The 11254-nt window shown below is 53.7% G+C and overlaps 3 protein-coding genes across 3 annotated transcripts; 2 read left to right on the top strand and 1 right to left on the bottom strand.

Annotated features, from left to right (window-relative positions):
* Positions 1–1134: 1134 nt before the first annotated feature.
* COL26b_009729 (uncharacterized protein) lies at positions 1135–1956 on the top strand (the record flags this gene model as incomplete). The annotated part of the gene is made up of 2 exons (XM_053182448.1): positions 1135–1195; positions 1259–1956. The coding sequence occupies 2 exons, from the start codon at positions 1135–1137 to the stop codon at positions 1954–1956; spliced, it is 759 nt and encodes a 252-aa protein (XP_053033628.1).
* A 478-nt stretch (positions 1957–2434) lies between these two features.
* Positions 2435–3576, bottom strand: COL26b_009728 (uncharacterized protein; the record flags this gene model as incomplete). Its single annotated transcript, XM_053182447.1, has 3 exons — positions 2435–3094; positions 3154–3236; positions 3354–3576. The coding sequence occupies 3 exons, from the start codon at positions 3574–3576 to the stop codon at positions 2435–2437; spliced, it is 966 nt and encodes a 321-aa protein (XP_053033627.1).
* Positions 3577–9205: 5629 nt separating this feature from the next.
* On the top strand, positions 9206–10843 carry COL26b_009727 (uncharacterized protein; the record flags this gene model as incomplete). Its single annotated transcript, XM_053182446.1, has 1 exon — positions 9206–10843. One exon carries the CDS (start codon positions 9206–9208, stop codon positions 10841–10843), a length of 1638 nt encoding a protein of 545 aa, XP_053033626.1.
* Positions 10844–11254: the final 411 nt, after the last annotated feature.

The following is an 11254-nucleotide window of genomic DNA, read 5'->3' as shown; positions in this document are numbered from 1 at the left end:
CCGTGCCCTGCTTGTGCTCTCATCTATGTCGAACCGACGCGTAGCTTCTTAGAAGGCTCGTCGCGTACGGATACCTGCAGCTGCTTGAATCTGGTCGCATTATGCAGAAAAAAATACATGTAGCTAAAGGGTGAAAACGCTATGACCATGGAATAATGGCTATAACAATATCCCGGTACCTAATATCAGATGGCAAGAATGATCTCGACACTAACCTTGCTGACGCTTTGTCTGCTTTGTTCTCGGGCCGCGCATTCGAATTGACGAGAAAGAGTGTTGACCGGCATAAACGTGTACCTTACACAACCTACGGTTCGCTATCCGAAGCGATTTGCAAGTGTTCTGGAGGCTGTGGGCCTAGAAGGGCCTGTCTCCACCGCTAGAGAGGCTGATTTAACTGTTATTATTGCATTGACCAGGCTTCCTTTTCTACCTACACTTCTGGGTGAGAATCTTGGGTAAAAGTCTCCAGGACCCGGTGCCGTGGTCTTCTCGTGTCTCACCACTCACATAATGCTTTATTGGAGGTGACGACAAGTTTGGTATCATCATGGGATTTCTTCGGAACGCAGTGCTATTTGTGCTGGCCATCTCCTTCGTGGTCTTTGTGGCGTTCTTTGGCAGGTTGCCGGCCTTGAGGTCAGTCATCATTGAGCTCCTCTCTTAGCGACCTGGAAGCAGCGGGTTACCAAACACGGCGATTATAGACGCTCTGGCTAACAATTCGCAGGCATACGCCCGTTGCAACATTACATAGGATCATGCGGATCCATATCCCAAATGGTTTCTTGGCCATCGACAGGCTCCTGACGGGAGGGAGGTTCTCAAGCTCAATGTTGCGGTTCGGCAACTTTATGATGAATGACCGTCACCCAACTGTGGTCGTAAGTCGAAACACCAAGCCCACGTCCCAAACCGAGCTTGTTCGACGTTGTTCTATGCTGACAATATTAGATTTTCTTCTTGGTCTTGCTTTCTGTCTCGGAGTACCTATTTCTTCCGACTGCGTGGCCCCAAATTTCGACCTTTCACAAAGTTGCCGGGTCCATCGCCATCTTTCTGCCTTACCTTTTCCTTTATCTTTCGGTAATGACTGACCCAGGCTATATCACGCACGAGAATCATGCCTACTACATGTCGCTCTATCCCTACGACTGGTCAATTTTCTTTCCCGGCCACGAGTGCAAGACCTGCGGTTTTCTCAAACCTCCTCGCTCTAAACACTGCAGCATTTGCAAACGTTGTATCGCGAAGCTAGACCACCACTGCATCTTCATCAACGGCTGCGTCGGCTACAAGAACCACCACTACTTCCTTCTGCTCCTTGCCACGACGGCCCTCCTCACGACCTACGGTGGTTTCCTGGGCTTCTCCCTCCTGTCCAAGCATGTTGCAACCGAGTACCCGACATGGGCCCTGTGGCCGCCAAAAGGAATGGAGATCAAGGACTATCTCCTCATCTGGAATTGGGCACTCCAGGACAGTGTTGGAATGGGCGCAGTTACCTTGCTCGCTGCGATGATCTCGCCATTGGTCTGGGGATTGTTCGCGTACAACGTTTGGCTCATCTATAGTGGCACCACTACCAACGAATCACTCAAGTGGTCCGATTGGAAGGCTGAGATGGATGATGGCTGTGCCTTCAAACGGAAACTGCTGCCTAACCGAGTAAAGGATAGACGATACGAGCCGGAGCGAACGCGATGGCCCCTCGAATCACAGCAAGTGCTTGCAAGAACGGATGACGGCATGCCCCCTCCGTCGAACGTGTCCACGCAATCAGAATGGGAGCGAGTGTGGAAGTTGGCAGACGTCGAGAACCTGTACGACCTAGGGTTCTGGGATAACGTGGCAGACGTCTTCGTCCCCGACTACAATTTTAATGTTAAGCGTGACCAGCCGACTGTTGAGGCTGTCGGGCGACAGAGGCATTCAGCAAGAGGAGCGCCTATTTAGTCGTTCACAAAAGAAACTTTCGGAGAAACCATGGCGGAAGACATCGAACGGATGTTTACTATCTATCACCGTATCATGCAGGGCATCACAATGTTTAATCAATACACGTTTGACTTTAACCTCGTACCGTGACCGGATAAAGTTGGCGTTGCAGCAAGCGTTGGTACTCTATCTTGTCTCATTTCAACGTTTCTCATCTAATTCATGCACAGGCTGCTTCCAAAGACCCTCGACTGCTCATCTGCTGTAGACCTTGAGACGTCTTTCGAGTTCGTGATGGCTGCTGACCTCCCCGCGCCGTCCCTGGCTTAAGCTTGCCAGCCAGTTGACGAGAGCTTCACGCTCTGCTTGCCAACTAATGTGTCCTAACCAACCACCAAGTCTCTCGCTCTTTCCCTCGCTCATAAGTACATTCAAAGAATAGTACCGAAACTAATCATGTTAGCCTTTAGTCGCATATGAGTCGGGATCTATCATCTTACCCGAAAGTGCGCTTGATGCTGTTGACGTAGTACTCCTGCCAGTTGCGTCTCGTGGCGTCCTCCTCACCAACAGGAACGCCATCCCAGTTGACGCGCATCAGCGTCACGTGGTCGACATCATTCTGGTCGAATTCGATGTTCAACTTGGAAAAGTGACCCTCCGGCCACTGCTTCAGGCGCCAGCTCTGGACAATCTTCTTGGGGGCATCGAGCTCCAAGTATTCGCCAACGACGTTTCCGTCGAACAGCTCGAACTTGGCGCCCTTAATGGCTCCCTGGAAAACCTTGGGAGGCGCCCGGGTGAAGGCAGCAATGCGAGCAGGATCCACAAAAGTCTGGTACGCCTCCTCCGCGGTGGTACGGAACTCGGCCGTATCAGTCAGGGTGACAGTGTTGACAACCTTGCCGCTGCTGCTCTTCACGCTCGTAGTCTCGGCAGCAGACTTCGCGGCTGAGCCATGAGGATGGTACTTGGGTGTGGAGAAGCCGCTCGAAGGGTTTGAGCCCGGAGCGTGCTGGATGTCCTTGCCGTGCTCCGCAATCAGAGCGCCGGGGAGCTTCAGGAACTCCTTACGCAGCTGAGGCACAAGCTTGGAGCGGACCAGGTCCTTAACGGGTTGCTTCTCCTTGGACTCTGAGTAGATGTCGATATCGAACTGCAGGGATCGCTTAGCTATGGAGTCTTTGGTTGTCAGAGATTTCAAAATAGACCCACCACAAACTCGTCCTCCTCGGTATCGTGGGCGACCTCAGGAACGGTGATGGTACCCGAAACCTCAGCCTCGTCAGAGGTGGTGCCTGCTTATTGTTAGCCAGGCTCAATCAAGCACGATTCACGGAAGAAGCAATGGTGGACACCGTTGGTGAACATTTTTACAGGAGAAACAGAGTGCTTGCATTGCAGTAGAGACCTACCGGAGTATTCTAGTACGAGCTTAACATCGTAAATGGTGATGACCTTGCCCTTCCTCTGGCTGACGTCGACGTCGCCATCCATGCTCACAACCTTGCTAATCTTTGCCGTGACACCGCCCTCTGTGGACTCGACCTGCGTCAAGCTTTCCTCGAGGTATTGCTTCGCCCAGCCGGAAGCATCCTTATTGACCCAGTGCCAGTTGTTGGGGTTGTGGAGGACCATCTTGTCGGCGGTGACTTGGTTCTGATCTAAGGCTGTGAGGAGGAAAACGTGTGACTAGATGTCCAATTGCTGGTTAGCGGCTGGAAATACGCTTGGGCTTGCGAAGTGCGATGTGCGAAAGTATCGTTGAGTAAAATCAACGAAGTTCTCCGTGTGTCAGGGTTTGGTCGTAGACCGCAGCGTTTGTCATCAAAGATGGGAGTACAAAATCACTCTATGACTGGTGCCAGCTGTCGTATCATCATGTAGGAGAGAGAGATGGCGGGATTGAAAACAGCGCGGGGTAGATAAAAGGGAGGGGGAGCCTTACCTCAGTGTGGATTGGCGCGTTGGGTTGTCATGTCAAAGGAACGTTGTGGAATGGAAAGAGAGGAAAGGAAGAAATAAATCAGAGCGACGGAAGGCTTTGAGAGAAAGCTCTAGAATTTTGACGGCCCTCCGCTATCCGCAGGCAGCAACACCAGGCAGGGCAGGCGGTAAATTGTCGGCCGTTTGGTTTGGCCGCCTTGCGGGAGACCCACCGAACCTCATCTTAAGGTACCTACCTAAGGTACGGTAGCTTATTCCCTGACCCGTGCTTGGTAGGCACCTTAATCACGTCTGCCTTCTTGGTTTCAAACACTGACATCGCCATGTTCACAATTGTCCTTCGCATCCGTCCACAATACTCATTAGAGAACGCCTACTGTGCGCGGCAACATTTTTGTGCACCTAGCAGATTTGAAACCTTACTTCGATCGAGGATGAAGGGAAATGACAGTAATTAGAGACGGAAACCACGCCGACAACGACAACGACAACAAGGATGGCAAGCACAGAGGAAAAGTAGTTGTTACTCTGGCACAAGAAAATTATGGGTCTCACTCATCACCTCAGCCAAAGACATGAACGTAAGTAAAGTCTCTATCTCTGGAGCCGTACTTCAGTTGGCGAGGTCAGAGGCCATCTTCCGTTCTATTTGGCCTGCCAATGCTTACTCCCAAGACCCTGCTCGGGCAGTTACAACAAGATAATGGGTAGCTTGAATGTCTTCTCTGGATACTATTTGAGGAACATCGCAGAGCATGAAGCCAAAGAGAATGCAGCCATACCCACGTGGATCCGGCTATCTTGCATTTCGGGAAGCCCAAGTACCGAGTTGAGAATCCTACGTACGTACATCATGGAAACCTGTCTAGATACATCTGTACGTCGACCTCAACTTTAGGTGAGACGACTGGCTTGCAAGCCAAGCTGCATTGCAATTAATATGGATGACTTCTAAGCTGTCTTCTGGAAGCCGGAGCTGTACTCTCCCGGTCGGCTGGCTAGCACCCCGGTCATATTCCGAGAATGCTTACTACACAGCATTGTTTGCTCAATGCCATTGAAGTACCCGTAAGGCGTGGTATGGCACAGGCAACTGCACCCACACAATGTCACAGTGATGAGAGAGAAGTCCGGGAGCAACGCTGCGTGAATGTGGATCTATGAAACCTGCCGGAAAGACGAACTGCATCGCTACCGAGGCCGCGAACGACGCCACCGAGCCGAAAATAAGGTGCTGATGACCGATGTTGACGAGCGAGTATGTATGAAACAAATGAAACCATGCATCTTGTCGAGCAGCACGTCCAGATGAAGATTTCTTCTTCGGCGACCGAGGTCAAGCCCAGCAGATTCCGCTGTGGATGTGTACAGGCCGACTGGAATCTAAAATTGCAGCTCCCACTTGGTAATTGTTGCAATAATTAGAAACATTTCTCCGCCTGCTCATTGGGGTCTCTCCCCGCACGACCACGTTTTGTAGGTGTGCCCTACCTTTGAAGCTCTATCCAACCAAACAACAACACCTTAAAAGTACCTCATACTGATATTGTTGCTTACGTAGGCGAGCCATCCTCCCAGCCCCTCAACATTCAAAGGAGAACCAACAGGGCTGTCGAGTCGGTGAAGACGGCCCCCGAGGCCTGGCGATTGACTACGATAGGAGCGAAGCCTGCGAGACGCTAGTGCATGCCTTTCCTCGAGACAGGCAACCCAGGGGCCGAATCACCGGATGCACGAGGAAGAGAAACACGGCCGCGAGACAGAGACTTCAGCGAAGCGTCTTTGGTAGGTTGAAGGGCAGCTAAGCGCCGGCAACCTCTGTTCACAAACAAAACGTCCAATCACAACCCCAGCATGCTCTTTGCAACTTGCCGGGGTCTTTAGTGGGATCCAAGAATAGAGTCTCCTCCCACCAGTGAGCCAGCCAATCAAGGTCGTACTCCAGCAACATCCCCACGAGTCTCTTCTCTTGGCTCCATCAAAAAGACAGGCCATTTTGGACCGGGGTCCTGGCTCGATGCTCACTCGCGTTTCCTCTTCTTGCGCGGTGGCAGGTCACTAGAGGGGTTTGTCAATGCTATCTCCCACCCTACTGTCTTTCTGTTGGTTATCCATCTGGACTGAGGTCTTTGAGATCCGCCATCCGTGCCAGCGCGATGCTACCATCTCGGGCATCATGATGTTCCCCCTCTCCAGGTCTTGCTACTTGCGGTGTGCCGCTCCGGCCGACGAGATGTCGTGTCAGTAACACACCAATCTAGCCTCGTTCTGTGAATGAAAAAGAAAGTCAGATATTGCGGGAGCGGAACTGAGGGAACAGCTGCAAGTTGCAGACAGTCCGTCCAGATGGCAGACGCAGTTTCGTACCGGCACATGCATGCCTGTCGTGCAGTAGCAACCCCCTGGTGCCACACTGGATGTCTCCTACGCCTTCCCGTTCCATGCGCCCTCTCTTCGTCCAATGCTACAGTTGAGCAATCAAGCCTCCTCGCTGCCGACGCGAACGCAGAGATTGGGCAGACCCTCGACAATCATTAGCTGGCCACCACCCTCGTCCCCACCAGGTACATGGCTACGACAGCAAAGCCGAGAGCGAGCAAGCTGTTTGCTAAGACGTCGAGTGTCAACTACTAATACCTTGCCTTACGGTAAGCTACATGTAGTCTACACTATCAGATCCACCATCGCGCGTTTGCTCCGGGTCCCGGCTGCTATTCCTGTCCTCCCTCGTGCAAATACCTACGAATTACAACCCGCTCTCGTTTCCTACAGACGCAGAGGGGCTCCTCTCCGCTCTCCCAGTGTCTTTAACCCACCGCCCAAGAACCGGGTGTCACAGGGGTCCTTCTTGCGGTGGGCGATCAAAGTGTGAGCCACCACCCCCGGTACCCTCCTGCACGCATGTGGCATGTACGTGTGTACCTCTCCATATGCAGGAGGTTGACCACACTGCAGCAGACCCGGCCTAGCGTTGGGCGTCGCTTTTATCTACTGCCATCCTCCCACCAAACTTCGTTCCCTCTGCTTCAGCCGCGCCCTCCCACCCGAAGGTGTGACACAATTCACCTGTCGGCTGTCCGTCCTCCCTTTCAACTGTGTGGTACTAGTGTTTCTCGACATGAGATTGTCCTGCGACGAATCGAGTTGAATGGACCGGTAAAGAGCGCGAGAAGAAGAGACGAACGAGGTTGCGAGGTTGCTGGCTAGCTTGAGACCTCCCTTCTCGTGCAAGTGAGCAACTCAGCTACCCTCATCCTCCTTGCATCATTCCGGCGTGGCTTCGGAATCCGACTTCTTCCAAGTCACCGACGCCGCTCGAGTTGCTCAAAATCCCCATCCTAGCTGACAATGAGTAACCCTCGCGACCCTGCGCGGATGCGACAGGGGCTTAACCCATTGTTGACGCAGTCTTTGGGTTCCTATCACAGCCAGATCAGCACCCCGCTGTCTGGAGTCTCTTCAACACAACTCAATTCAGCCCACACGCCCGCCAGCTCAATCCAACCTTACAACCCGCAAGAATGGATTGCTTCGCCAGCCGCTGGTGCTGAGCAGCCACGTCAATATCCTGAACAAAGTGAATATAGCCTTCAACTCTGACCCAGGTTCATCTTGCTAAAACAGTTCTGCAGGATCACCGCTTCCCCCGCCTCCATATAGTCCACCGCGGAGTCAACGACCCCAGAGCGGCGTCTTCGATTCGTCACCGGCAGCCAACATATCAGCAGCCCGTATCCCTCCGACTAGTCTTCACAGACCCTCTCCCGAGCCGGCCACCAACACATCATTTCCTCCACCTCCTGGCACTCGAACGAGCTCCCGTGAACGACGTTTCGGTCTCCACTCTCTGAGGAGAAGCAGGGAGCATCACGAATCAAGTCCGCCCGAGCCAGTACCGCCTGTTCCGTCATTAGCAAGGCCAAATCCTCTTCAAATCCAGATCCCGCAGCCAGTGCCACAGCGTAACGATTCAGGCTCATCCGCGGGGCCTCCTGGAGCCCGAAGGGCTGCGTCTGCCAGTGCTGTTGAGACGCCGACGTCTGCCCGCTCACGCTCGACATCTCAGACCAGGTGGGAGCCCGGCATGCCGCTTCCGCCACCGCCCCCTGGCCCGCCTCCGGCCTCGTCCAGATCGCAAAGTCTTCAGAGTATGCATAGAACAAGTACACCGATGGCATCACCACCAACGAGACGACCACCCCCAAGTGGCGTCACTGCTCTTGGCCCAGTACCTCCAACGCCAGCCAACTGGGCCGATCAACCAGACACGCCCGCTCGCCCTCCTCAGAATCGAGGCTCGCCCGGCTTGACGATCGACACCTCCAGTGCTGCAAGCTCTGTTCAGACAGGCGAGTCCAGCAACTCAGCTGCACTCAGCTCTGGAAGTCTAAGCCGCGCAAGGGCAGTCCGTCACGATAAGACCATCGTCCAGCGCCGTGCGGAAAGTCGCAACAGATATAGCCTGCATCATAATTCCATAGACGGCACTATCAACCCAGTGCAGTTGAGCGAGATTGTCGTCCCGAACGACACCACTCTCACTCGTAGACTGACCATCAACAAGTCAACACCGAGAAGCGGAGGCCGGACGGCGGACGACACTCCTCGGACTGACGAGCAATCAACGACACCTCGAGCGGGTGGCTCCGCTCAGCGCTCTCGTCTCGAAGCTGCGACTCCGCCATTCTCGCCTCATCCTGTCAAGAGCACTTCGATGGTTGGGGGGTCGCCCAGCGTGGTGCCGAAAGCCCTACCTACGCCACCACCCCAGACTCGATCTGCATCCAGTTCGCAAACCAGGTTCAGGTCTATGACGCCTGCTGCGGATGGGCCCTCATCAGCTTCCATCTCAAGCACGAAACACTCCGCGATAACTCAGACAGCTGATCAATTCTGTCATGAAACGATTGAGCGGTTCCAGGCGTTCGCTGTCAAGGAATCAACGGCAGCAAGCGATGCCGACCGTGTACGATTGTTTGCCGACTTTATCACGAGCGAATCACGCATCAGACGCGAGAGATACTCAGCAGCCATTGGGGCTATGGGTTCGGAGATCTTCGATCTTACGAGGGATCTTTTTCGCCCGATGGTCACAAGACGGGAATCCGGAGCCTCTCAGGCTGAATGGACGCCGCAATCATCTGAGCCTACTCGATCTCACCGCGGCTCGCTGAATTCGATTTATCGCGAGACTCCAGGGGAGTCTAGTTCTGCCCCGGCTTCTGCTGCATCAAATGTCCCCATTTCACCTGTTGGCGGACCGCCAAACAACGCAAACTGGAACTCGAACTACATGCCATCGCTCTCCCCAATCTTGAGCATGAGCGTTAGTGACAAGCTGGACGAGGCCGATTCCAGAGGTCGTCCATCCAGCAGATGGTGGGAAGCCGATTCAACCGGGACAGCGGGCAAGCTAGTCGAAAGATCCAAGCGTGAATCCAAGTATATGGGCGTGCCGAAAGAAGCTCGAGAGGCTCTGCAGTGGATGGACAGTCCTCAGACGCAGGCAAACCCTAGCGACGGGCGAAGTTCCAGCGAGTATCCCCCGGAGAAAATGGGATGGCATGAGCCCGACTCGGCATCGACACCGCAGCAGCTGCGATACTCTGCACAATCTCTTGCTTCATCCGGCTCACCCACAACTCCAAACCCAGCCCATTTGGACGTGTCTCGCCTGGTCACCCTTCCGCCGCCCTATCCTCGCCACCACCCGGCCGTGAACAACAGCCATCCTGAACTGACAGAGACAAGAACTGCCGTTCGCCAACTGAGCGACCTCTCAGAGGTCGGAGTTACAAAGGAAAGGTTCCAGGTGACCAGCAACAAGAAGAGAGAGGAGGCATCCAAAGCTGCAGCCGAGCGCCGACAAGCCCTCAGAGTCAATCTTCAGCAGGAAGTTAACGTCGGCAACATGACATTTGCGGAGGCATCGGCCATTGAGCAAGATTCCGCGGCGGCGGAGAAGGACAAGCTCAAAGAGCTTGGAAGGACAGAGTTTGAGCAATTCCAAGCCCAGGTTGTGATGCCCCTGAACGAGCTCGTCACTGGCCGCATCGCAAAAGCCACGACCTTGTTCGACAAGCTGGCCAGTGGCTTGTTCGATAATGTCTCCAGCACTGCTGATATGCCACAAGAAGAAGGCGACGACAAGCCTGAGCTTCTCGAGAAGCTAACGCTTCTCAAATGGATCTTCGAGGCCAGAGAGATGCTACACCGAGCCATCTACGATGTGCTCACCGAACGCAACGATCGTTACCGAGAGGTCGTGCTGACGCCATATCGGCTCGCCGGCAACCAGGAGAAACTACAGAACGCTGTCGCTTTCTTTGCTGAAGACGCTGCCAAGCGCGAGCTGGCGTTCGCTCACGAGGTCCTGGCCCGTACCCAGGAGTTTCAGGCTGTTGTCGAACAAAATGTCATGCGTGGTGTCGAGGTGCAGCTCTCGGCATTCTGGGACATTGCGCCTCCTCTGCGCAGACTGCTGGAAAAGATACCGCCTAACCTGGATGATTTCAACATCCAAATACCGATGTCCGAGTACGAGGAGAACCCCTCGTACCGTGCACACCCACTACAATATCTTTTCAGCCTGCTACTGCATACGGAGAAGAGTACATACCAATTCATTGAATCACAGACAAACCTCCTTTGCCTCCTGCACGAGGTCAAGGAGGCCGTTACGCATGCCAAAGCCAAGGCCGTGCAGAGCGAGGGCGAGAACGCAGACGGACGGGAGTACAGCGCCGAGGAGCGCGAAGCACGAGCGCAGCACCTGCGCCAGGAGGAAGGCCAGATGTTGACAGATGATTTGAAGGAAAAGGTGCGCGTTGTCCAGGACCAGTGGAACAGCGCCCTCGGCGAGAACATCAAGAACGTCAAACAGATGTTGGGAGAACATCTCCTGCAGACCGGAGGGTGGGATGAGACGCTAGAAGAAGGAGGCGTGGGTAGTGTGTAACCACAGACGGCAGTCGCGAGACTTGATGAAGACGGGTCATGATTATTTCTATCACAGACGTTGATACCCATTTGCTGCGTATTACGACACTTTTGTTAGATTCTTGTACATAGTTGAGCTTCTTGGGTTGGATCTTATGAAGGGTTAGAAGCGGCATGAAGACACGAAAACCAGAAAGCACGAGATGAGGATCGAGATTTGGTTGCGGTTGCGGCGTATCGCCCCCTTATATGTCCTGTCAAATCATATGCTGCCATCGTCTGCTCCCAAAACGAGAAGCGCTACCTCATGTTTTCACCTAAACGCCCGCCTTTTGTATTGTACATGTCTATATCAGCCTCAAATGACCCTTTCAAGACGCTTGGTTGTCGTAGAATTGTGTGTACGTCTGGCATGCCTGTCCGTTGAGGC

The sequence above is a fragment of the Colletotrichum chrysophilum genome (genome assembly GCF_026319265.1).
Source record: "Colletotrichum chrysophilum strain AFK26 chromosome Unknown scaffold_96, whole genome shotgun sequence".
In the NCBI taxonomy this organism is placed as follows: domain Eukaryota; kingdom Fungi; phylum Ascomycota; class Sordariomycetes; order Glomerellales; family Glomerellaceae; genus Colletotrichum; species Colletotrichum chrysophilum.
Note: the sequence above shows the minus strand (reverse complement) of the source record. Positions and strands in the feature narration are given on the sequence as shown.